At 40.9% G+C, this 27,651-nt stretch overlaps 4 protein-coding genes across 4 annotated transcripts; 1 reads left to right on the plus strand and 3 right to left on the minus strand.

The window, feature by feature from the left end:
- Positions 1-7,316: 7,316 nt before the first annotated feature.
- Positions 7,317-11,167, plus strand: HO173_013241 (uncharacterized protein; the record flags this gene model as incomplete). Its single annotated transcript, XM_037315064.1, has 3 exons — positions 7,317-7,323; positions 7,370-8,897; positions 8,947-11,167. 3 exons carry the CDS (start codon positions 7,317-7,319, stop codon positions 11,165-11,167), a joined length of 3,756 nt encoding a protein of 1,251 aa, XP_037158040.1.
- A 763-nt stretch (positions 11,168-11,930) lies between these two features.
- On the minus strand, positions 11,931-12,560 carry HO173_013242 (uncharacterized protein; the record flags this gene model as incomplete). Its single annotated transcript, XM_037315065.1, has 1 exon — positions 11,931-12,560. One exon carries the CDS (start codon positions 12,558-12,560, stop codon positions 11,931-11,933), a length of 630 nt encoding a protein of 209 aa, XP_037158041.1.
- A 6,447-nt stretch (positions 12,561-19,007) lies between these two features.
- On the minus strand, positions 19,008-19,466 carry HO173_013243 (uncharacterized protein; the record flags this gene model as incomplete). Its single annotated transcript, XM_037315066.1, has 1 exon — positions 19,008-19,466. One exon carries the CDS (start codon positions 19,464-19,466, stop codon positions 19,008-19,010), a length of 459 nt encoding a protein of 152 aa, XP_037158042.1.
- Positions 19,467-20,591: 1,125 nt separating this feature from the next.
- Positions 20,592-21,182, minus strand: HO173_013244 (uncharacterized protein; the record flags this gene model as incomplete). Its single annotated transcript, XM_037315067.1, has 1 exon — positions 20,592-21,182. The coding sequence occupies one exon, from the start codon at positions 21,180-21,182 to the stop codon at positions 20,592-20,594; it is 591 nt and encodes a 196-aa protein (XP_037158043.1).
- Between the last annotated feature and the right edge of the window lie 6,469 nt (positions 21,183-27,651).

Here is a 27,651-nt window from a genome sequence, read left to right on the forward strand (position 1 = left end):
TCGACAAGTTTTGAAAAGTATTGCTAAGATCTGAATCGAGAAAGCCAGGTACCTATTCGGGAAGTAACTAAATTTCTTGGCTACGAACATCAAATTTTATTAGTAATCTCACCTTTTTCTCCGTCTCTCTCCATTTCTTCTCTAAAAGAATTCTGTCTCTACAAATTATGTCTCAGTTAACTCTTTTCGATTATAGTACCTCTTCTTCTGCTGCCATACGTACTGCGAATCGTCATCAAAAAAAGCGTCAACAACAGGAAAATAAGCATGCCCTCTCGCAATTACGCTCCCAAAATCAGCTACAATTTTAGAGAAATCAATAAAATCCATGCCAACGTCGAGATTCCACACTCTATAACATAACAATACGCTGTCAACCTCAGCCTGCAACACCTCATAGACCTCCTCAATACACATTCGAAGGCTTTAACAAATCATCTACTAGAATTCTCCCCGATCCTCCTCATCGATACGATAATCTCCAATTTCGCTGTCAAGATCCTACATAACGTTCAACCTTTGACGTATAGGATTTACATCGAGATCACAGTCTTCCCACTTGGAAAGATTACGAGAATCCTATTCGTATTCAACAAAAACAGCGAGATAAAGAGCTTCGGAGTACGGTAGAACAGCTGGAAGATGCTCGGATTCTCTACGAATATAACACTGTTCTGAAGCTATGTGACGATATTATCGATATCGTTACTACGAGTGAAGATGAGGACGACGAGGATAAGGACAACGAGGACGAGGACGAGGACGACGAGGACGACGAGGACGACGAGGACGAGGACGAGGACGAGGACGAGGACGAGGACGAGGACGACGACGGGATACGTCACGAGCAGTTACTTGACGCTCTCGAGGACGTATACTCTTGGGTGCAGAGCGAGTCTCGCTTGGCCTTCTCAGAACGATTGGCATTTGATCGTAACACGCATGTCTACTCGGCAATATCTACTGCAATTCGTTACGGTGATCATGAAGCTGTAGTGAATCTCATATATTCTGAGATTAACCGACGATGTAATCTATTTCTTAGATATCGTTATGGGGAGGATCCGGAGAATCAATCAAATGCAGTACCGTAAAAATGTTCAATTGTAGCGATGTTCTCAGTGTTCCCACAATGCTTGGCTAGCTTTTCACTACTGGGTAGCCCGCGCCCCAGCACATATTTAGAACTGTGAGGTAGCAAGGCCTCTTTCAATGGAACTGCGTAGCAGCTACTCCGTAAGGATTAATTGCTTGGAGTATGATTCGGTAATTTACCAAACTTGCTTTGTAGACTATTGGGAGTGAAGACTGTGTGTGAGAGTCACAGACTGAGTGTAGACAGGCTGGGGGGCCAAATTTAGCCCACTGTTAGCAGCCCCCACGAGGGCCTTGCGACGGCCCTACGGGGGCCCTATTTAGGTTCAAATAGGGGTGTCTGGCTGTCAAGCGCAAAAAAAGCCTAATCCCGGGGGTGTTTGCGCTTAACAGCCAGACACCCCTATTTGAACCTAAATAGGGGCCCCGTAAAGCCGTCGCAAGGCCCCCGTAGGGGCTGCTACTAACACCCACTCGACTTTCGTCTAATGTATTTAAGCTGCTAGGTCACCCATTAAATACGGTCGAAGATATTTTCTCTTCTCTATAGTCGGATGGCCCAGGTCGCGAATTTTCTTCTTTGCGATTTTTATTATGAATGGCAAATTATCGAATCATACTCCAAGTAATGGCAAATTACTAAATCATACCCCTAGGGATATGATTCAGTAATTAGGGTATGATTCGGTAAGGATTCATAGTTTCGGGGTATGAATAAGTAATTAGCCCCTTCCCACCTAATGTAAGACTTTGACGCGCATACGTCATCGCCCGATGCAATAGCCCAAATGGCTGGAATAGCTTGGATATCCCAATGGCTGCGGTAGCCTGAAATATGATTGTGATAGTTGGACTAAGATATCCCCATGGCTGCGGTAGCCCAAATAGCTGAAATAGTTGAAACATCCCCATGGTTGCGATAGCCCAAATAGCTGAAATAACTAAGACATCTCCATGGCTGCGGTAGCCCCGATAGCTGGAGTGACCGAGACATCCCCAGGGCTGCGATAGCTGAGATATCCCTGTGGCTGCGATAGCCCAAATGGTTGGAATCAGGGCTGGCAACGGTGGAAATAGTTGGTTTTGGAGGGTCGAAACTGCACCAACTACCATATATTGAAAACCAACTACCCCACTATCAGTGCACTGATAGTGGAGCAGTTATCCCCTTCCTTGTGTTCGGGAGGTCCACGCTAGTAGGGGTCAAACGTAGGGGTATGGATTAGTCAGATCGACGTTGCCGCGCTCATGAGTAAGCAAAGTCTTAAGCCGCAGTAAACCGCGATCATTGGACAAATGATAATCCCTACATTTGACCCCGCTAGCGTGGACCTCCCGAACACAAGAAAGGGGTTATATAATAGAAGCTAAAATATCGCTTAGTGGGGGGGGGGGGCTAATACCTATATCAAGTGTTAAGCCCTATCAGCCCTATTTCAGCCCTACTTTAACCCTATAAATGTTGGCCTATTAGCTCTTTTAACTCAAAAAACCGACTTTTTAAAAAGATTATTATAAACTACTCCACTATCAGTTGAACCAGTTGGTTTTACGGTCAGAACTATACTAACTATCAACCGATAGACCCCAAACTACACCATCAACTACGAGAAACTAACGGTTCCACTGGTAGTGGACCAGTTAGTTGGTCCACCATTGCCAGCCCTAGTTGGAATAGCTGAAACATCTCCACGGCTGCGGTAGCCTAAATAGTTGGAATAGTTGAGACCTCTCCATAGCTGCGGTAGCCCAAATAGCTGGAATAGCTGAGACATCTCCATGGCTGCAGTAGCCCAAATAGCTGAAATATCCGCATGGCTGCAATAGCCCAAATAGCTAAAATGACTGAAATATACACATGGCTGCAATAGCTCAAATAGCTGAAATAGCTGAAATAGCTACATGGCTGCAATACCGAATTAATTAATATATAAAGCTCTAGCTTTATATGGTATTAAAGGTTTTTTTTATTAATAGAATCGTATTTTATATGTAAAATAGTACTACTATCGCCGCTAGTTAGTAAGCTAAGAATTAGAGAATAGATAGCGTACTTAGCGAGTAGCAGCGGTCTTCTTTTACTGTATATATACGGTAAATATATAATTATTTTATTGAGACGTGTTAGTAGGCCACCTCCGCCTTTAAACGATAAAGAATAAAAAACGAATTAAATAATTAACGGTTATATATCTTAGTACGTATTAATAAAAAATCGTATCGAGTTAAGATAACTATAATATTTTTAATACGTTTTATAGATTAAAATCGTTACGATACTATTACGATACTATTATAATATTATTATAAAATTAAGATATAAAATTAAAAACTATTTCGAAAAGAATAGAAATTTAGAAACTCTATAATAATAGTCTATTGAGAATAAGATATTTATAAAATTAATTAAAAATAATAAATATATTCGTTAATTCGAACTACGAAATTATTTTACTCTATAAATTTTTATTACTCGATTAAATTTACTTAAGTTGAAAATAGTCTATTTAACTATATAAAGTAATTTACGTAAATCTATTATTATTAAAGTATTTTATATAAATATCGTTATTCTATTAATTTATAATTATTATCGTAATATATTAGATTTCTAGATTTATCGTATTAAAAATTAATATACTTTTTTAAAGAAATTAATCTACTATCGTTCTACGAAAAGTACTATTAAAAATATATAACGTATTTAAAAAATTTTAATATTACGATTATATTACTAAGTAATCGTTAAAAGACGATAATTTTTACTAATTTAGTATGATACGGTTACCGTAACCCATAGCCCTCCGCTAAGCGTATTATCTATTAAATTAGTACGCGTAAGAACGTATTTCTCTTATAAACTTGATATAATGAAGTTATTATAAAGAATAAAAAAAGTCGCGTGATTGAGACGCGGAGAAAAACCACGCTAATTTATTACCTCGGTCTAGGCGGTTATCGAATAGAGCGGGTTAATGTTAGAAATTATTTCTCTAAGGCCCCTACGGAGCTCCTTAGAGGTATCTGCAGCGTGAAGTGTAAATATCTCTATTTAATTATTTAGCGGTAACTCGGGTTACTAACAATTGGGATAGATAAGATAGTCTAAAACACTCTAAAATAGGGTAAAATATGTGCTGGGGCGCGGGCTTCCCAGTAGTGAAAAGCTTGTCGAGTACTGGTTTTTGACTGTTTAATTCTCAGGGAGACCCCCTAAAACCCCTCGGACCCTTCGGGGGCTCTTTAAGGGCTCTCCGAGAGCTTCTGTCGAGGGGCTGTCAAAGCAAGCTCGAAATTTAATTATTTAAATGATATTTGATTGATTTCGAGCTTGCTTTGACAGCCCCTCGACAGAAGCTCTCGGAGAGCCCTTAAAGAGCTCCGAAGGGTTTAAGGGATTTTAAGGGATCTAACCCTGAGAATCGAGAGAGACGTTGTAATTTATTTGATATACTTAGGGGAGACCCCCTAAAACCCCCTGACCCTCCGGGGGCTCTCCGAGGGCTCTCCGAGGGCTCCTGCCGGAGAGGCTCTTCTCGCAAGCTCGATAGTTAGACGAATACTATATCAAATTTCGTCTACGCTACGTTATTTGAAAGCGTATAAGTACTTCTATAACTCTACGTATTTAGTTTATTATCATATTTTTGATAAAATAAAAGGAATCAAAAAGGTAGATTTGAGGATTTTGAAGTTCTTTTCCAGCTTCCTCTTTTGGACGTACCCGCGTGTACCCGTGTTTAGATCGAAAATGAAGAAATAAGGTGTGTTTTAGACTAGAAATGGTGGAATCCGATGATCTGATTGGTCACTAGCCCCTTAGCGTAGCACCCATTCTCGTTTTCAAGTCTTAAGCATTAAGAAAGCAAGCTTTCCAATAACAAATTCATACCTCAAAACCTTAAATCCTTATAAATTCATACCCCTAATGGCATTTTCATACTCCAATGGGGTATGAATCGGTAATTTGCCATTCCTTGGGGTATGAAAATGTAATTTACCATAGTGCGCTGAGGTTAGATCTTCGGGGGTTGCGAAATTAGCCCGGACCGGCCTCGGGAACCCCGAACTGAAGACCTCTAGGGTTCGCCGTGTAACTCGTCAAAACCTCGCTCCGGGGTCTAATCCCCAACTCACCCCATCCGCGATAACGTGCTTGATCGGTCAACGAGAATGACTGGGCTTCGAGACTCTTGGCATACACACCAAAAATTTAGCGGTCTAACCGAATGTAGCATAGATCTGTCGATCAGGGTCTTTCTACAAAACAACAATATTCGTAGAATACCCCGTGAAGGCTCTGGAGAAAGGCCTACAGTGACGGTGTTATTCTGGAGAACCCTTGCGGTAGCCCTACCAATTTTGACCAATCATCTCCATGCGCTAATGTTAGTATGCCAAGAGTCTCGAAGCCCAGTCATTCTCGTTGACCGATCAAGCACGTTAACTTTAGGGTTCAATTTTCTAGGGGCTTTTTAATGCTTCCGAGGCTTCTTTAGAGACCTTAAACGCCGGATACTCAAAGGCCAAATTTTAATAAATTACAAATTCATACCCCAAAGAATGGTAAATTACATTTTCATACCCTAAGATTTAGTAAAGGGGTATGAAAATGTAATTAGGGGTATGAATTTGTAAGGATCCAAGGTTTTAGGGTATGAATTTGTAATTTACCCCTCTAAAATACCCTTCTAATAATAGCAACTCAGCTAAAAAAGCTTGGTCCCGGGGGTGTCTGCGCTTGACAGCCAGACACTCCTATTTGGACCTAAATAGGGCCCCGTAGGGCTCCCGTAGGGACGTCGCAGGGCCCCCGTAAGGGCTGCTGCTAACATGGTATCTTATATTTTCAAACCCCAAGAAATGGTAACTTACAAATTCATACCCCAAAGACTGGCAACTTACAAATTCATACCCCATTTTTTGGTAAGGGGTATGAAAATGTAAGATGGGGTATGAATTCGTAAGGATCGCATAGTTTGGGGTATGAATTTGTAATTTGCCCTTTCGGGGTATGAATTAGTAATTCGCCCAAAATGTAATTCGCCCGTGAAATTTGATGTAGGGGTATGATTCAGTAATTAGGGGTATGATTCGGTAAGGATCTCTCAGCGAGGCACAACGGTGATGATGTAGAATGCATGTAGATTCAGTGGTGGGGCCATCAGCTATTATGTAGCTGATGGAGAACAAAGCACTGCTATCTATGGCTAACTACATGAAAGGAACAATGATGGAATTGCATGGAAGGATGTAGGAAGGACGCATGCATAGAAGGAACTAGACACGCTGACAGGATCCATACTTTTGGGGTATGAATTAGTAATTCGCCCGACGGACGCTTCCACCGCCTAAGGCCGGGTCGAATGCTAGAGACCGTTGCCATACCTACTCTCTCTTAATAGACGGCTGACCGTAGGCTGGCTGACTCTAATGCCCCACTCTTCCTCCAGGAATACCGCCAGCTCGTCTTACGGTTTCCGACTCTGATACTCTAGAAGAGCCTTCTTTGCAGCGGTGGTACGAGTAAGTCGACGAGGACGGCCATTAGGTAGGGCGTGAGGTAGACGGCCCATAGTATAATACATCTGTAAGCGCTGATTCCACCTATAAACAGTACTAAGAGAACAGCGGACCTCTTTGGCTACTTGCGAAGGCTTTCAGTAGGAATGAAGAAGATGCTCGGCCTTCGCCTGAGTAGGAGTATCAAGGGAAACAACCATGGCGATTGGGGGGCTGAGGAACATGCCAAGACTTCAGTATAGCTTCATTTTTTCATTTGGGACCTATGCTAACGATAGCAGTGTTATTAAAGGATTTTGCGGAGAGATTTCTATGCTACAGTACGAATTTCGGTGTGTGGTGTGAAAGATCTCGGGTGCCAAGCATTCCAGATGTTTTTGAATACGCTAAAGGTATAACCCTACCGCCAAGCACCTATTCTACATGTAGCTAGCTGCAAATGCCTGCAAGGAAGTCACGCCTCATCTAATGAATGTTTGCCTTGTCCCCTGATACCGTCTCCACACTCTTGGCTTGCTGCTTTCTCGACAGTCCTTCAACCATTACGCTCTAGGGTTTGGGAGTAATTCGCAAGCATGGCTGCCTCCTATGACCCTCCATCCCGAACTTTAGAGGCTAACTACTATACGCTGACGACGGGGAATGGAGGCAAGCTACCGATCAAGACTGGCCCACACAGCTTGTCTTAAGCATTCACCATGGCAAGTACCTCATCTTAATAGCATCGACCGCTGTACAGCTGACCTTTCAGGCCCTTATATAGGCCCTCAAGGCCATGTCAACAGTAGGCTTCAGGCTGAAACCGATGAAGCTATTCTCGAGGGCATCGTTTCAGGAGGCTCAGGTCAATCTTCTCCACAAGCCTCCCAACAAGCCTCTCAGCAAGCACCGATAAAGGTGCTCACTCGACCAGCCTCCTCAGGTAAAGACCCCGCTGCTGGCTTCTCCTTCACCAAAGCCAAGCCAATTCAACAACTCGACTTCCGAAGACCGAAGCAAACCCCCGTTATCCTCACTGAGACACGCTCCCATCAGTCGCCACCCCTACCAGACACCACTCAAGCTGCTCAAAATGCTGTCAATGTCGAAGCTCACCGAGGCCTCTCATCTACGCATGATCATACTTCAGTGCTCCAAGATCTCTTTTCAGTGCCTTTTCCAAACGCAATGCCCGCTACCACAGCTCTCGCGTCCGGTCATAATCTAGCCGGAACCAACAACATACCAGTGCTCCAGGATCCTTTTCCAGTGCCTTTTCCAAACGCAACACCCACTACAATAGCCCTCGCTTCCGATCACAGTCCCGCCGAAACCGTGAAGGTCGTTCATCAACCACCATTGAACATGCACAACCGTTCAGCCAAGACCACTAAGGATCCTTTGACCTCAGTGGCTGGTACTCCCAAGGTCACCAAATCCCGCCGGAGAAAGACCACGACAGGCCCAGCTACGGTTGGTCCTCCGCCGCCCAAGAAAACTTATACAGAGGATGATCTTCTAAAGCTACTCATTTATCGTCGAAGGCAAGGGCAGCAAGAGCTCGAAGATTTCAGGGCTACACAACACCAGAATTGGGCTGAAATCCAAGAATTACGAGACATGAGCACTAATCTCTCTGGTCAGTTACAGGAGGTCGTACAACGTGAGACTCGGAAGACTGCCGAATTGTCAAAACTCAAGGCCAACAAGCCGATCTGGGAAAGCAAGATTAAGCGGCTGAATGACTATGTCAAAGGCCTCACAAATGATCACAAGCGGCTTCGAGAGGATGCGGATGACTTGCACAAAAAGCATGAGGATGTCTTCTTAGCCAGAAAGGAACTACACGATACACTGCAGGATGCCCAGAAGTCAGCAGAGCATGAGCGCATCAGATCCCAACAACTTGGGGACGAAGCCCGTCATAGAATCGAGAATCTTGCCCAGACTGTACAACATCAAAGTACCCAGCTTCGAGGCGACGAAAGTTTGCTTATGGCCGAACGCGAGAGAAGCAACCGACTGGAAGATCAGATTTCCAGGATCACTGCCAGTCATGGGCGATTATTGGAAATCTTCACCAGCCATCGCGATACTATCACTAGCAAAATCGACGATCTGTTGCACCAGGCCCAGTCTATCGTCCCGCCCAACAAAGATTCAGAGTCAGAGTCCCATGGCCAGGTTGGGCCAATGCTAGAGCAATGCTTCAGAATCTTGCAAAAGCTTCATAATGCGGATACTGTCAAGCCAGAAGACCTCCGAAAGCTCAATGATAATATGGACAGCTTTGTCGAAGGGTACGTGCCTTTCGTCTAGTCGATCATAACCATACTAACACAAAGATAGGATTGCTCGTTCCGTCGAAGCTTGCGAGGAAAGTTCTAACTCGATGGAGGCAGGACAAAAGCAGCTTGCGCTGGCTGTGCAGGATCAACTTCGGGCTTTAAGCGGTAACATCTTTTCTGAACACGCCTTGTCAGAACAAATCAGCGACCTTCGGGAGGTGAGGGCTACTGTTCGAGAACGGTTACAGGCAACCGAGAGCTCACTTGCGGACGCTCGCCGAGAAGTTATAGCTCTTCGACTCAAAGACCAAGAGCAGTCGCGAAGGATTGTGACTTTAGAGACCGTTGCAGCCAGAGGTCACAGCCAACCTACAGAGGCCTCACAAGCTTTACTCCACATCCAGGAGCTTGACTCTCGAAATAGAACTCTTCAGAGCGAAATTGTCAGTTTAAGGAAAGAAGCTGCAGATCTTTCCAGTCAACTTCAGCAAAGTTCCACAGATGCTAGAGAATCGACTGAACTTTTGGCTACTAGCCAAGAACAACTCGAGACTGCGTGCAAAGAAACAACGAAAGTGCGAGAAGAAAAGTTAACGAGCGAGAGCCAAGCTATGGCTAAGGGGGAGCAATTGAGAAAAGAGCTATCAAAGGCAGCGAACATGCAGATTGCAAATATGCAAAGCGAGCACATGAACGCTATCCAGCAGCTGAGATTGGAGAAGTCCCCGGCCGAAGAGAAGTTGAAGAACGTAACCAGACAAGTCAGTATGCTGAAAGCGGAGAAAGAGAAATCAGAAAAGGAGACTGCTCAGTTGCAAGTATTGCTGAAAGAGGCACGGAGCGAGAAAGAGGCTGTTATCGGGACAAGGAAGGCTCTCCAGCTTCATCTGAAGGAAATCAACGTGCGCACCTCTGAAAAGAATGACGAATATTCGGGCTTGCAGGCCATGTTGAATAAGGCGAACGATCAAGTAAAGGCCAAGGATCTGGAGATCATGGCACTTCAAGTAACGCAGGCTACGAGGCCTAGCTCATCTAGGATTGTTGGGCAAAGCCCTTCTATTCGAGGTACGCAACCGGTTCACAGGATACATACTCAGCATCGAGACTCCCAGCACGCCTCGATGGGTCAAAGCTCTTCCGTGCGGCCCGCGACTCCCAAATCCTCTATGCATTTCGCGAACCGACCGCCAATAGTAGAGGACTCACAGCCATCTGAAAAGTCAGCCTTCGTAAGCCTTGACGAGTTAATTCTGGATGACCCTTTTGCCGGCTATGCTCGAGAAGGGTCTCAAACCATAGCTGGTGAGGATATATCTCACCTGTTCCCATCTACTCCTGGAGCCGGTTCCCGTGCCAAAGACCACGATTACTCCCGGAACTCGGTATCCCATACAACGGTACTTTCTGAGACGCAGCGAAGACAGCAACGATCCTCGTCTAGGATGGTTGGGCAAAGCCCTTCCATTCGAGGTACGCAACCAGCTCACAGAATACATACTCAGCATCGAGACTCCCAGCACGCCTCGATAGATCAAAGCTCTTCCGTGCGGCCCGCGACTCCTAAATCCTCTATCCCAATACTAGAGGATTCACAACCACCTGAATCCTCACCCTTCGGAAGCCTTGACGAATTACAACTGGATAACCCTTTTGCCAGCTATGCTCGAGAAGAGTCTCAAACCATAGCTGGTGAGGATATATCTCACCTGTTCCCATCGACTCCTGGAGCCGGTTCCCGTACCAAAGACCACGATTACTCCCGCAACTCGGTATTCCATACCACGGTACTTTCTGAGACGCAGCGAAGACAGCAACGATCGTTCCGCGAAGCTACACCACATACCGGCTCTGGGACCACGGATAAGTCTTACTCGCAGTCGCAGGGGCGCACTCATTCCAAAGCTGGGCATAATTACGCGATGCCCAGATCTTCAATAGCCACCTCTCCTACTCAAGTCACCGCTCATGGTCATGACACCAAAACTCCAAGCTCGCATAGAGAAGTGAGCATCACGCGAGAATCAACTAAGCTACAGGGCAGCGTTAAAGGTCCTAGACAAGGAAAACGTAGCATTATTACGGCCGGCTTCAACGATATAAATTCGCAGGTTCGGCCAAGTAAGGTGCAAAAAGCTGGACCTAAGCAGGCGAAGACCCTTGGACCAATCATCGAAGACTCTCAGTCGCCCTTTCTGAATGGTCGCAGCCGAAAGATGACAAGGAGAAAATCAAGCGCTCCGAAAGGTGAGGCCCAATCCAAAGCTTCTGGACTATGCTGAGAAAATTCTGTTTTAGATGATAAGTTTATCCGACGTTTCGCTCAAGCCTAAAGCCACAGACAAACACCGGTGCGAGGCCTACTTTTCCCCTAGTCCTTCGATATTGCCCCGGCGAAATTGCATCATCCATATCGTTTATTTGCTAGTTGATGATGGCACCGGTATAGTAGCTCATTGCAACTAACACCCCGAGCTTCTATCAGTACATTTCCTGCAGCTATTCTTGAGGAAGCGTACGATTACAAATGCTGTACATTAGCTGTATTGATCCTAGACAGATAGCATCTAGCAAGTAGACTAGCTCGAACCCTTGCTTGTCCAACGCATATCAGGTCATCAATTCAACACCGTGCCAAGTATGCCATATCGTAGTATCGAAAGCGATCATATCAACATATTCGCCCTTTGCGCTGTCAAAGCCCTTATTGAAGTCTGATCCGAATTCATCCACAAGCTTGCCAACGACAACGCTACCTTCAGTACCAGCGTTCTCGACAATCGTACATACTGGGCGAGTGATGGCGCTCTTAATGATACTGACACCCAGCTGTTAATCAAAGTTGGTGGGCTTGACGGAGCCTAGCGCATTGGCGGCAGCTTTCAAGAGTGCAGTCCCTCCACCTGGTAGGATACCTTACTCTACAACTACACGGGTCGCGTTCAAAGCATCAACAACGCGGTCCTTCTTCTCTCCAGCTTCAATTTCGGAAGCACCTCCAACCTTAATCACAGCCACACCTCCGGACAGCTTAGCCAGGCGCTCTTATAGCTTCTCCTTCTCGTAGTCGAACGTTGATGGATCATTCATAACGCCGCGAATCTGCTCGCACCTCTGTGCTATTACGTCTACGCTGCCCTCGCCGTTCAGAATAATGATGTCCTCTTTCGTAATCGTAATCGAGCTAGTTAATTCAAGCATCTCCGGCGTAGCTTTCTCCAATTTGATATCAAGCTTGACCGTGAACACAGTGGCGTTGGTGAGAATGCCGAGATCGCCCAGAATGGATTTGCGGTTGTCACCAAAACCAAGAGCCTTGACAGCGGCAACTTGTAGCTGACCACGTAGCTTGTTGAGGATATAGACTGCCAAAGCTTCTCTATCAATTTCCTCAGCAATGATGATAAGTGGACGACGCATCTGAGTGGAGGCTTCAAGCGCGGGTATTATATCCTGGACTGCAGATATATTCTTCTCTGACAGCAGGATCAAAGGCTTCTCGAACTCAACCTTTTGGGACTTAGTATCGGTGATGAAGTATGCGGAGGTGAAGCCACGGTCGAATCTCATACCCTCGGTAGCCACAAGCTCGTCCTCGATCGTCTTTCCCTCCTTGACAGTGATAACGCCCTCCTTGCCAACCTTCTCCATAGCATCTAAGATAAGCTTTCCCATATGGGTATCGGCGTTTGCCGAGATAGTGGCCGCCTGAGCAGTCTCTTCGCCAGTGGTGATATCACGCTTGTTGTTCTTCGATAGCGGCTTGTGTACCTCTCCTCAAATCCATAGGATTGCATCCGGCAGCGACGTTCTTGACAGTCTCGGAGAAGATGGCGCGAGCGAGGACAGTGGCGGTTGTGGTACCATCACCAGCTACCTCGTTCGTTTTCGAGGCAACATCTTGTAAGAGACGGGCACTAAGATTTTCGAACTTGTCTTGTAGAGTGATCACTTTAGCGAGACAGGTTTAGCAACCGTAGCAACGAATTTCAAAAGAATGATTTAAAGCGGGATCAGCCTTATCCGGCGGCCGCTAACTTAATTGGGTAATATCTTGGGCTTAGCGCGATCTAATCAAATCTATCACAATTTCCTATCTAACCTTTTTATTCCATCACATTTATATATCATGGACGCTTTCAACGAGGGGGGTATTATTGCTACGGCCTTTCTAGTGTTATAGTCTATCTAGGCTATAACGATTCGCCATATAACGATATTCTGGTTGTAACGATTATATAGCCATATAATAATTATTTTTGATATAGAATAACGATAACTTATCTACTACGATATCGTTAGCATTTGCCTAGTAAATTCAGTAATATCGTTATATCCAATGGCCCTAAACAATATATCCTCGCCATCGTCGCCGCCATTGAGATAGGATTCCAGTGGGCCTAGGGCATCTATCTCTCCCCCACCGCCTAATCCTACTCGAAAACGACGCCGGGCAGTTACTGACGCTGAACGACGATGTGTTATCTCAAATGAATAAGCGGATTCAGGCCTTAGCTTCCTAGGAAAAGATCAAATCGGCAATGCATGTGGCCCGTTTCCTAAATTCTACCAATGAGGATGTAGTTGATAAAGATAAGGATACGAGTATTATAGACCTGATTGCAGCTACCTATAGTCATGAAGAACGGGCTTACAAGACTGATGAAGAGGATATTTCGATACCTCGTGTCAAGGATTCAGAGGCCCTAAAGCTACTAAAACGTCTATAATTATACGAGGAACAACAAAACGACGGCGATGATATACTAATCACACGTCTGAATCGATATAAGAGAGAGATCAGGGCTCGTAAGGCTTCTGCGCAAAAGCAGGCATCGATTCAGACGTATTTTAATAGTAATTAGTGTAAATCTAGGCTTAACGATAATTTGGTTGTAACGATACTGTCTCTATGAAACGATATATCGTTATAGCCTAGGTAGACTGTATTGTTAAGTTCTTGGGCTATCGTCGCTGCTGCGCCACGCCATAGATACGTACCCTCGCACGCGGGTGACAGAAGTCGTTGCACACTAGCCCCAAATGGAGAATAGGGCAATCCCCCACCAAATTTCTATGCGCCAACACCATTCTTCTCAGAAATTCATTAACGAGTGTATATGTAGTATGCCTAAGAGATTACAGGCAGTCATAGATGGCGAGGGTCAAATGACAGGATTCTAGTAGAGAAGAATGGTGTTGGCGCATAGAAATTTGGTGGGGGATTGCCCTATTCTCCATTTGGGGCTAGTGTGCAACGACTTCTGTCACCCGCGTGCCTCGGTGGAATACGATTAATTTAAATTTAATCTTAATAAATAGATACCGAAACGATTACGAAGGATTATACGTTTTACGAAAGAAGAAATACGTCTTCTAATTAATTACTTTAATCTAGAAAATATAGAGTATCGAGAGCGAGTACGGTCTAGTCTAGAATTCGCTTTATATCTATTATTAAGCAAGCTTTCGTAGCTACGACTACTCTTTGAACTCACACAATCCTTTGGACGCTCAAAAAGCTACTTATCTATTATATTAAATAATATACTTAAGCATTTACGAAGGCGTTATAATTCTATTCTTTATTAGCATTTCTCGCTTACTTATAATCGAATTCGCCGATACGCTCGAATCGTTAAGCGATTTAATAGTCATCGTAGACGAAGTACTATTTGGGCTTTTGTTGATGGAACTTTTCGAAGGCTTGCACGACCAAAGCAGAGGGAGGAGTTCTTCTACTCCGCTTACAAGAAGTCTCATGGTATGGCTTGGATGGCAATTACTTGTCCAGACGGTCTTATTGACGCCAGCTTTGATCCTCTTAAAGAAAAGATAGCAGATGTTACGATGCTTCAGAAGTCCGGTATACTTGATAGACTTGATGGAGTCTTCAGAGGGAAGCCTAGACGCTACCATGTCTTTGGGGATAAGGCCTATATCCATCAACGTCACGTTATGTCCCCCTATGTGGGCTTGGTCTCTAAGAGGAAGCGACGCTTTAACGCACAAATGGCAACTGCTAGAGTTACAGTGGAACATGGCTTTGGACGAACGCAAAAGCTATGGATGTCGAACGCCTTAAAACAATAAATAAAGATAGATCTTCAGCCTGTGGGAGACCTCTATCGAGCGGCGATATTGCTGACAAACTGTTACACTTGCTTTCGAGGAAACGAAGACGCAACTCGATTTAGAATACGACCTCCCACTATTCATCAATATCTCGATGTAATAGATTCTATAAGTTGATATTTAGCATGGGCATCTATTCTCTAATGGTCTTTTGGACGACATCTTTAGTGATCTTAGGAGAGCGATAGCTCGTTTCGACCAAGACATTTTGTCCTTTGGGTCCTAGTGTGGTTGCTACAGCTTTGGAGAATATCTCAACGCCCTTTAGATTTGAAGAAGAGGAGTTCTGGTGGATAGAAGGTGTTAATTATTCTATAAAGCAGGAAGACTGCTGCAGGATATATCCCATTAGGCCAAGCCGCTATTATACATGTAGCTAGCTGCAAATGCCTACAAGGAAGTCACGCCTATACACTCCTTGAGTAGAGCCGCCCTCCCGTCGACGCTAAATTTAAGGTCCTATATAGCGTAGCGTTAGTAATTGAATAGCTTGATCGACGTTGCTAACGATTCTGGGGTTCGAGTTGAGAATTGATAGCAGGCGAGCTAAAGGAGCAAGCAAGACAGTCTCGCGTACCTTATGAGCAAATCTCTACTACTAAAAGTTGAGGGCGGTAGCAGCGGCCGACCGTAATCTTCGAAAGTGTGCTGGAGTATGGGAAGACGGGCTAATTACTAATTCATACCCCGAAACTATAAATCCTTACCGAATCATACCCCTAATTACTGAATCATACCCCTAGGGGTATGATTCAGTAATTTGCCATTACTTGGGGTATGATTTGGTAATTTGCCATTCATAATGAAAATCGCAAAGGAGAAAATTCGCGACCTGGGCCATCCGACCATAGAAAAGAGGAAATATCTCCGACCGTATTTAATGGATAACCTACCAGCTTAAATATCAGACGAAAGCCGAGTGGGTGTTAGCAGCAGCAGCTCCCACGGGGGCCCTATTTAGGTTTAAATAGGGGTCTGACTGTCAAGCGCAGACTCCCCGGGACTAGGCTTTTTTTGCGCTTGACAGCCAGACACCCCTATTTAGACCTAAATAGGGCCTCCGTAGGGCCGTCGCAGGGCCCCCGTGGGGGCTGCTGCTAACAGTGGGCTAAATTTGGCCCCCCAGCCTATCTACACCCAGTCTGTGACTCTCACACACAGTCTTCACTCCCAATAGTCTACACAGCAAGTTTGATAAATTACCGAATCATACCCCAAGCAATTAATCCTTATCGAATCATACCCCAAATTTTGATGTAGGGGTATGATTCGGTAATTAGGGGTATGATTCGATAAGGATTTATAGTTTCGGGGTATGATTCGGTAATTAGCCCATGGGAAGACTGATGGCAGAAGCGAAGCTCGCTGCATATTTTCGACGGAGCTTGATCCTCGGGGACAAAGAAAGAGGACTGATGAATCTGTTATAGATAGGACTACTTTACCTTATAGACTGAGCAGTAGGAATATAAAACGAAGTATTGACCCAGCGAACATCAAGAATATCTCTGAATGATTCTTCGACTAGTTCTAAAAGCAAAAAATCTATCTACTAGATAGGTTTAGCAATGTGATTTAAAAGAAGGAAGCTAATATAGATACACCCCCTCTTTTAATATATATCTATATTACCTACTTAAAAGTATAATTTAAAACGAGAAGGGTTATAATTACGTGGGCTAGCCATACATGATAATACTTAGCGTCGTCGATCGCCGACAAATTACATTACTATTTTATATTAATAGCTGCTACGCGTACTAGTATAGTCTCTATCTACTAGACGTACTTAGTTTTATAAGAAAACGTATAATACTAGGAAATGCGGAATCTTAAATTCGATAAGTCCGATTCAATACTTAAATGTCTACTTCTTACTAAAATTCTATGGTAACTCCGTATAATAAGGATTAATAACTCTAGTTCTTTCTTGCTATCAAGGCTATTACATTAAGAAACTTAAATTATTATTTTTTAGACCTTATCGATCTATTAACGCGTAAAAATCGTATCTCTTTCACCTTACTAGATATATTACTACGAAGATACTATAGTAAAGACTACGACGAAGCTCTCAGTAAACTAAACGATAGTAATCTAAGTGGGCCTGACGTAGTAGATATAGTAGTTATTTAAATAAGTGGTAGTAATAGCTATAATAGTAGTAGCTAGCTATATCGAATTTATCGAATTTAAAATTTTCGTATTTTCTAATATTATACGTTTTCTTATAAAACTAAGTAATCTACTTAAATAGCTATAGTAACTACTATAACGACTACTTAAATATAATTCTATATCTATATAATACGAAATACCTCTTACGTATATTTGGCTGTGGTTACGATAAAAATAGACGAATACTTTTAAATCTTAGTCTATGCTAAGAAAAATATCAGTAGCGGAATTATAAGGCCGCGTCAGGTTTATATAAGAGTTATATTAAAATAAGGCGCGGCCTCGTAGCAACCTCGCTGTCACTATTACACCGTCGCTAGATCTCGCTATCATCGATGAGGCTATTCGTATAATAAAGGCTCTCCGCCTTCCCGAGGTATACAGGGCGGAAAGAAGACTCGCCGTCACCGGAGCTGGGGATTTTCACGGGGAAGAGGACTTTATCGATGGTGTTGCCTATGTAGTCTAGTTTAATCCTCCCTACTCCGCCTCGCTGACGCCTTTAGCCAGGCTATATTATACTCATCGCCGGCGAGCTCCTTCAAGGCCTCTTAAACCCCTTATTAAAGAATAAGCCCGATCATTTAGCGTAACATCGCCACCCACTGAGCGGAAATACGCTCCCTTACATCGTTCTCTCAATCTATCATACCCGCCTTTAAATCGTAGAATTTGACCTTAATCTCATCGAGTACTTCACGAACATTTAACATATGCTTGCTGGGATCGTTAGGTTTATCGTAGATATCTTAACGCGATCTTCGAGGGGCTAATTACTAATTCATATCTCGAAACTATAAATCCTTATCGAATTATACTTCTAATTATTAAATTATACCCCTAGGGATATAATTTAGTAATTTATTATTACTTGAAATATAATTTAATAATTTGCCATTCATAATAAAAATCGCAAAGAAGAAAATTCGCGACCTAGGTTATTCGATTATAGAAAAGAGAAAATATCTTCGATCGTAATCTATTAACTTAGATATATTAGACGAAAGTCGAGTGGGTGTTAGTAGCAGCCCTCGTAGGGCCGTCGTAGGGCCTCCGTAGAGGCTGCTAATAGTGAGCTAAATTTAATTCTCTAGCCTATCTATACCCAGTCTATAACTCTCATATATAGTCTTTACTCTCGGGCGAATTATATTTTTATACCCTAAACTATAAGATTCTTATAAATTTATATCTTATCTTATATTTTCATATCTTAATAGAATATAAATTTATAAGATATTATTAATAGAGATATAATTTTATAAGATACTATTAATAGAAGTATAATTTTATAAGTTATCATCTATAGAGCGAGTTAATATTAGAAATTATTTCTTCGAGGGCTCTACGAGGCCTCTTAGAGATGTCTATAGCGTAAAGTATAAATATCTCTATTTAACTCTTTAGCGATAACTCGGGTTACTAATAATTTCTAATAATTTATAGATATAAAAGTATTATATTAGTAACTCGACTAAAAAGACTTAGTCTCGGGGGTGTTTACGCTTGATAGCTAGATACCTCTATTTAAATCTAAATAGAGCCTCGTAGAGCGTGATATCTTATATTTTCATACCCTAAGAAATGATAACTTACAAATTCATATCTCAAAGACTAACAACTTATAAATTCATACCCTATTTTTTTAATAAGGGGTATGAAAATGTAAGATGAGGTATGAATTTATAAGAATTATATAGTTTGAGATATGAAAATATAATTCGTCTCTTTACTTCTAATAGTCTATATAGTAAATTTAATAAATTACTAAATCATATCTTAAGCAATTAATTCTTATCGAATTATATCTCAAATTTTAATGTAGGGGTATAATTCAGTAATTAGGGGTATAATTCGATAAGGATTTATAGTTTCGGGGTATGATTCGGTAATTAGCCCGACCTTCGAGGGTATCACAGGCGCGAGTTTGCTACGTTTGGTCCCCTTTCGCGGCTCTTTCTGCTTATCAAGGCTAACAGAGGCCTTCCGCTTGATAGGGGGGTGGTAGAAGATAGGGAGGGTGTTGAATGGTGGCGACGGCGATCTAGACGCGTCAGAGTACGTGCCGCGACTCCACTCAGCATCACTGGGGTCACTCTCATCCTTCTCCTGCAGCAGGGCCATATCGTCTTCCGAGAGAACCTCTGGCAGAGGACGATCCCGATCAATGCCTTCAGGGTTGCTACCGTACCAATCCAGCTCCTCCTGAGTATCCTCGAAGCCCCCGTATTGCGGGGGCTGGCGAACGACGCGTTCTTGAGAGGTCATAGTGGGCGGGGCGAAGTTGTAGAGCGGAGTTGTGGATAGCTTCAAAAAAATTGATGGGCGACAGCGAGGTATGAAGAAGAAGAGTGCAACAGGTAAGGAAGGCTGCCAAATTACTATGGGAGGGCCTTACTAATCCGGCGAGTCGGTCTAATCGTTCTCCGGTAATATTACCGTGAGGGTGGGCTGAGGTTTAAAAGCTCCCAAACAGGCGCTCCCGCGAATGATTTTTGCAAACAGAAGTAGATTCTAAAAAAGAATATAAGAGAAAAAATTCTTTCTAGATAAATTATATTAGTACGGAGGTCGGTATTAAAAGTTCTAGATATGCCAAGATAAGAGTTCAGGTAGGGCTGAGTGCTTGGCATACTTTCAAATTTCATGAATAGTATTATTATTCTTTATTTTAAGGAGTACTAGTACTCTATATAATAGCGACGTAATATATATATACGAAGTATATATATACGAAGTATAAATATAATAGCGACGTAGTATATATATAATAGCGATAATATTAAAGTATTAAATATAGTATAGAGAAATAGAGAAAGCATCTGCAAATCTGAAAAGTTCCTGCAAAATTTGAAATTGCTGATCGCGCGTGTGTCGCGGAAATCATAAAATCCGCCGGATTAGTAACTCTGATTAGAATCCGCCCAAATTCCGCCGGTTCAGCAACTGTCCCAACCTTTTCCGCCAGTTCTACCAATTTAGCAGCAATACGCACGAAAAAGAAAAGTTCTAATAATCGACGTTGCGACGGTAAGGTTCTACGGCGACGAGTATTAACGCCAACTCAAATTTGGTTACGGAATTAGACGATTTAATGAAATTAGTCGCGTGGGTGATGCTCTGGTATGGCGCATAATGATGCCACCAGGGGGTGCAAAAAGTCATTGGACACGCTAGGCCAGATTTAGACGTAGCTTCTCCAGGTCATTTTGGTTACATTTCTACTATTCTACCACTACCAGATCACCAAGTAGCTGATTTAATGCCCTTGCCACCGTTATTTATAAGCCATGCACAGCGTTCCGGTATCTCATTGATCCGTTTCTGGATTTCTTCTAGAGAAATCTCCTCCCACTCCTCGAGAAGGACTCTTTTCAAGTTATCCTTATTCTTTCACTTCCTATGACGCATCCTCTGCTTTAGAATGTTCCACACGGCTTCTATGGGATTGAGATCCGGTGATTGGGCTGGATGTTTCAGAGTCTCGATGTTGTGCTTTCGTTTATACTCTCGTGCGTAGTTTACAGCTGATTGAGTGCCGTGACTTGGGTTATTATCCTTCTGAAGAACACACTTTTTACCCGTTTTCCGCTCAACTTCCTGCATTTCTTTGAGATGTGACGGAAGGATCTTCTTGGTATAGAATATCTGAGTTATAGAGTTTTCTTTTGGTTGTACTTCGACGTCGTGAGGCTCCGCTGCAAGCCATTCCAGGTAACGTTCGCTCCGGAGGAATTGCTCTTCAGTCTCACTTTTTCGCTGCTTCGGAGGCCGTTTTCTCTTAGGAACATCCACTTGTACGGTAACATTCAGCTCCGGAACATCGTCAGGATCGTTGTAAAAGTGCAGATCTCCCTTGTGATAATAGGAGACAAAGGCTGACATATGCAGAACTACCCCCTCGAGCGGGGGTATTTCAGCTACGTTTTCGGGAGCGTAACGCTGATCCGGACCCTCCTCTCTGAGTACCCAGCCTGCTTGCATGGCACTGGGATCCACGTGAGCCTCATCAGTCCAGCCCACAAAGGCCCAAAAATGCTCCACTGTCTCATCCCCATGACCATGCCCATAATCCTGCCTAATTTCCTTATTCGACTAAGATACCCATTTGTATTTGATCTTTTTGTATAGCTTGGCATTGGCTTTTCTCGTCCGGAGTGCGTTTTGTAAGCATCTGACAGTACATCCTAAAGAGAAGACCTCAATTTGTCGTTCATAGCCTTCGTTACGGGCCTCGTTCTTCGGATCCAGTATTGCCGTAAGCTTTTCATCCGGTATTTTGAGTGGCCGTTCCGTACGAAATGCACCAATTCTTCGAAAGGCTACTTCTGGAGCTTGACGTCGTTGTGAAAGCCAGAAATTCGCTGTTGATTTGGGAACGTTTTTTTCTTTGAATATCTGTAATAAAGGTGTATTACCTCGATTGTCAATTGCCTCAAAGAAACGGCTTTTTTTGACAGTATCACCCTCACGACGATTGGTCTTTGAGGTTCTTTTTTTACGGGGGGGTATATGGTACTCTAGCTATATTAGATATAGAGTGTAGAATAATAAGAAATAAATAAATGTGGGTAAATAAATGATATTAACGGGGTTGCTACGGTGTTACGTCTAAATCTGGCCTAGCGTATTCAATGACTTTTTGCACCCCCTGGTGATGCGCATGTTGATGATGATATATATTGATGCCATATGTATATAGAATAGTACTTAGAGTAGGGGCTATCAAAGTTACTTCTGCTATTGCGAATAGTAACTATCTGATATTGCAAGTAGTTACTAGTTCCTTGATAGCACCTTACTATTAGATAGTAACTATTCAAATCTGATTCGTAATCATAAATACCTATTAACCGTTTTGATGCATAGGGCCTTGGCGACGGAGAAATCTTCTCCGCACAAATGCCATGCTATTAAGCAACTCAGCTAAAAAAGCCTAATCCCGGGAGTGTCTGCTTAATAGCCAGACACCCCTATTTGGACCTAAATAGGGCCCCGTAGGGCCCCCGTAGGGACGTCGCAGGGCCCCGTGGGGGCTGCTGCTAACACATGCGCATGCCTATCTATGCACTATAGCCACTGCCTCTTCCCATAGCCATTATTAGGGACTTTCAATGTTCGATTTTACTATTAGATAGTTACTATTAAAAAATCGTCAAATAGCTACTAGTACTCTGAAAGCACCTTACTATTAAATAGTAAATAGCTGAATATCCTCCGAAATATATTCTTTAACTAAATACCGTCTAATCGTATTCGTCATAGAGCCTCCGCTAGAGCATTTATCGGAGATAACCTCTCAACACTACTAGTAATAGCTACTACCAAACACATATCTACGTCCTCTCATTGCCATAGCTATCGCTAACGAGCATGTACTCGAAAGAGATCCGGTCGATCAAACTTCCATTGCATGTAGATGTCTAGATTGGCCGATGTTTTAGCTATCGAAGAAGGAGACTTCAAGCAGCGTTTCCCAGTCACCTTCAAGAGGGTTTTTATAACGGGATCCTCGCCTTCGGAGTCAGACGAATTGATATCGCTGCTGTCCAAAGCCTCGGCGATCTTCTTAACAAGTAGATGTCTGGTGCAGGCGTCAATTAGACGGCGTTTGGAAGTCTTTCTAGCCATGACTCCGCAGGAGGTACGAGTGCATAGACGCGATATGGACGAGGAATAGGTATTTGACTAAGCTAGGGCCGATTTCAGAATACCAAATAGTAACTATTTGAGTGTAATAGCAAGTCTGGAGTTGCTATTAACTAGTAGAAAAAAAGTTACTATTTCGGTGGCAAATGGTAAGGCTGAGTAGGGCTACAGGGGTTAAATAGTTACTATTTGCAATAGCAATAGTAACTTTGAAAGTCCCTATTGCTGTCGCTATTTCTCATCACCGTTATCATATCTACCCCAAAGACATCTCGCAAAAAAGCTCTTTCTCGCCATGTCGATAGAGAGAAAGGACTTAATAGGAGAAAGGACTTAACGATAGCGCGATATATGTATATAACACTACTTTAGAGCGTGTTTTTTAAGACGCAATAGTAACTATTGAGTCAAATAGCAGGTCCGGACCTGCTACTTCAAAATTTTTTGCTATCTACTATTCGTAGGGCTGACGGGTGGCAAATGGGGTTAAATAGTTACTATTTGCAATAGCAGAAGTAACTTTGATAGCCCCTAGTGTATTAGAGTGCATTGCGCAAAATTTTTGAAGTTGCTGAAAATTTTTGAAGTTGCTAAACTGGCAGAACTAACGGAAAGGGTTGAACATAGACAAAGTCTGCTTAATAGGCTAAATCGTGCTTATGGTGCGGACCCGGCGAAAATCGTGCGGAAATTCACTTTTCAGATTTGCAGATGAATAGATAGAAGAAAATAACTTTTAATAAAGAGAATATTTTTCTATCTACTTATTTAATTTAAGGTATATTTCGAGTATATAAAAGTATCTTATTAAAATATATTATCTAATTAAATTAAAATATTTATCGAGATAAGAATAATTTATTAGAATTTAACGATATATATAATTTAATACTCTCTATAATTAGATATCTAGTTAATTAATTATTATCTCTATTAAATTTAATATATATATAATTTAAAGATAACTTAAAAATCTTATAAATAAAGACTATATCTTAATAATCTTATAAGATATAAAATTTAATAATTAAAATAAAGATTACGCTTCGTAACGAGGTGGGATAGAGCGAGGTTTTAAGTACCCAATACTACCTCGCTTCGAGTCGAGGTTTTTAACGAGATGAGGTAAATCGAAGTAGGGTTTTCTATCGGGGTAATAGGGGTACTTCGTTACTCTCGTTAAGTCTATTAATTAAGTTAGCTCGAGGCTATTACTCTCTTAACATTCTTATAGCGCCTTCGTAATACCTCGTAAATATAATCTCACATATCTCATTATCTTTCTAAGCACCTATATCTTATACTCTAATTTAGACTACGATATCGTATTCTATACTCTATTTTATTCTATTTCTATTATATAATATTAAAATTTAGAGAAATTACTTAGAGATACTTATCTTAGCGAAGAACTATAAATTACGATAATCGTATCTATATTAAATTAGTAAAAATTATCGCCTTTTAACGATTACTTAGTAATGTACCGTAATACTGGAAATTTTTAAATACGTTATATATTTTTAATAGTACTTTTCGTAGAACGATAGTAGATTAATTTCTTTAAAAAAGTATATTAATTTTTAATACGATAAATCTAAAAATCTAATATATTACGATAATAATTATAAATTAATAGAATAACGATATTTATAGAGATATCTTAGTAATAATAAATTTACGTAAATTACTTTATATAATTAAATAGACTATTCTCTAGCTTAAGTAAATTTAATCGAGTAATAAAAATTTATAGAGTAAGATAGTCCCGTTCCGTAGTTCGAATCAACGAATATTTCTCTTATTTGAAATTAATTAATTTTGTAAAATATCTTATTCTTTTTATTCTTTTCGAAATAGTTTTTAATTTTATAACGGTTTCTCGATTTTATAATAGTATTATAATTATATCGTAACGATATTATAACGATATCGTAACGATTTTAATCTATAAAACGTATTAAAAATATTATAGTTATTTTAACTCGATACGATTTTTTATTAATACGTACTAAGATATATAATCGTTAATTATTTAATTCGTTTTTTATTCTTTATCGTCTAAAGGCGGAGATGGGCCAGATGATCTATTAATACGTCTTAATAAAATAATCGTATATTTACCGTATATATATAGTAAAAGAAGACCGCTGCTACTCGCTAAGGTAGGGTTCATCGAGTTAACGGAGTATACTTCGAAACCTCGGCTCCGGGTTAGGGCGGGGTCGGGGTTTCGAGCTTCCTCGAAACTTCGTCGAGGTTTCTCGTCTCGTTACGTAGCGTAATAAAGATTATATTATAATTTAAGTCTTCGCGTTATTTTAAATTATATCTATATAATATTTAAATATAATAAGATTTACTAGATTAACTAATACGTAATTTTCCGAAACTAAAACTTTTATTTCTAAAAAAAGTTTTTTTATTACCTCGAACTTAATATTATAGAAGTTTTAACTTTAATTAAAAAAGTATTAAATTTTAATTTAATTCTATTCGAGTTTTTAAGAAATCTAGAATCTAATTTAAAATTAATTAGTTTAATATTAAGTTAAACTATCTTACGCGTAAAATTAATTCTTTAATTAGAATTTACGCTACGTAACGAAGCGAAGAACCTCGACGAGATTTCGAAGTATATTCTATTATCTCGATGAATCTTAAGTATCTCTAAGCGAATTCTCTAAATTTTAATATTATATATTAAGAACTATAGTAAAATAGAGTATAAAATACGATATCGTAGTTTAAATTAGAGTATAAGATAATGAGATATATGAGATTATATTTAAAGAGACGTTACGAGAGCGCTATAGAAGCGCTACGAATACGTTACGAGGGTAATAGCTCTAAGTTAATCTAATTAAACGCTTAATGAAGATAAGAAAGTATCGCCGTTACCTCGCTAAGAAAATGCTATCTCGTTAAAATCTCGCTCTATCTCGCCTCGTTACGTAGCGTAAACTAAGTTTCTTTTAACTTTCTAAACTCTATAAGTTTAAATCTATAAATTAAATTTATAAAAAGTAATTAATTTTAAATTTAATTTCGAGATTAGATTTAACTCTCGAAGAGTAAAAATACTTTAATTTAAGATTTACTTAGAACTATAAGATCGAATTTTAATAATTTTAAGTTATTAAAAAGCTTATATTAAGTTTCATAATTTAAAAAAATTATAGAAAAATATTAATAGAAAAAAAAGTTATATTAATAATAAGTTTATAGAGAATTAATTTAATTTATATATAATTAATAAAGAAGTTAATTCTACTAAGAATTATAGTTTTTTTATATTAATTTATTTTTTACGATTTTTACGATTTTTACGATTTTTAAAGTTTTTATTAATTTTACGAATTTTATAATTTTTATAATTTTTTATTAGAAAATATTAATAAATACGAATCGAGGATAATATAAATAGTTTCGAATTTTATTAAATTTTTATTACTCGACTATTTAAATTTATATTAAAATAATATTATAAACAAGTAAAGGCCCATGAATTAAATTCATGGAGTTGGATTTTTCTAAGTCAAATCGAATTTTAGCCCTAGCCCTAAGTCAAATCGAACTCTGATCGCTTGCTGTGCGTTTTTGACCTACTTCCACCACTACAAAATTGATTTAATCTATGTGGTATACAGGCACATATGTGCGGAGAGAGGTGCGCTAAGGCCTGATTGATCCGTAATAATTGCCCACAAAAAACAGAGAAAGGCCATGTCCTTATGGCAAGAAGTATCGAAATACCGGAAAGAAATGGAGACAACGTGCCAGTTAGTGGTGTGAATCCCACAATATCTCCTGCCGCAGTGAAATCTTTCGAATAATGAAATAGCTGTAGACATCGGACGGTTTCAATTCGTCCAAATATGCATCGTCCGATGTTCCTCCTGTAGAGGCCCAATTGACTGTGATAGTAGATCCTCCTCTTGTGACGTTATTGCAGTGATGTACCATATTAATGCAGTGGGGATGACAGGCCAAGTTACAGTGGTGTTCTCCGCTTACTGAGTGATGATTTGATGTGGAATCGTGGAGAGCATATGACGTGGGATCTTGGAGAGCTGAGCCTGTTCTTGGTGCTGGGGGCCTTGTTGCCGCTTGGTTTCTCCGCAGTGTTCTCCGCATTTGCCTGTTGTATTGACTTCTCTTACACTGACTGAGTGGATTGGTGTGAGATCGTGGAGAGTAGGCCTGTTGTGTCACTGCTGCTGATGACTGTCTCCGCAATGTTCTCCGCAGTGTTCTCCGCATTCGCCTGTTGTAGATCCTCCTCTTATTCAACTGAGTGCGAGGGTATCGAGGGTAAATGTGTTCATATTGGTGGAATTGGTAGAATTGGTAGAATTGTGAAAGAAGAATAGTTACACAAATAGGTGGAAGGATTATTATCCGATCCCGGACGCGTCTGGTGTGATTACCCCTATTTTCATAATCATTGGGAAACTAGAATCGCGATTTTGGCACCCCCCTTCAAAAAACAAAAAAAGTGCTTTTCTTGAATAGCCTCACAACGATAACTTGTAACGTTCTAAAAAATCTCTAGATTTTAATAATTATATAAGAGATTAAGAATCTCGAATTTTAAAAGATTCTAATTATTCGTTTTATTATAGAATAAAGATTTAATAAATTCTTAGATTTTTTAAAATAGTCTTGGCGGTAAAAAAATAGCCGAGGTAAATTTTTCAAGTTCGCGATATATTCTCACTTTTTATATTTCACTTATAAGATTAAGATTAAAATCTTTCTAAAATCTAGAGATAGATTACTTAATATAATAAGTAGATATCGT

This window comes from Letharia columbiana (genome assembly GCF_014066305.1).
Source record: "Letharia columbiana isolate WasteWater2 chromosome Unknown xpSc0000094_s0, whole genome shotgun sequence".
NCBI classification, from domain to species: domain Eukaryota; kingdom Fungi; phylum Ascomycota; class Lecanoromycetes; order Lecanorales; family Parmeliaceae; genus Letharia; species Letharia columbiana.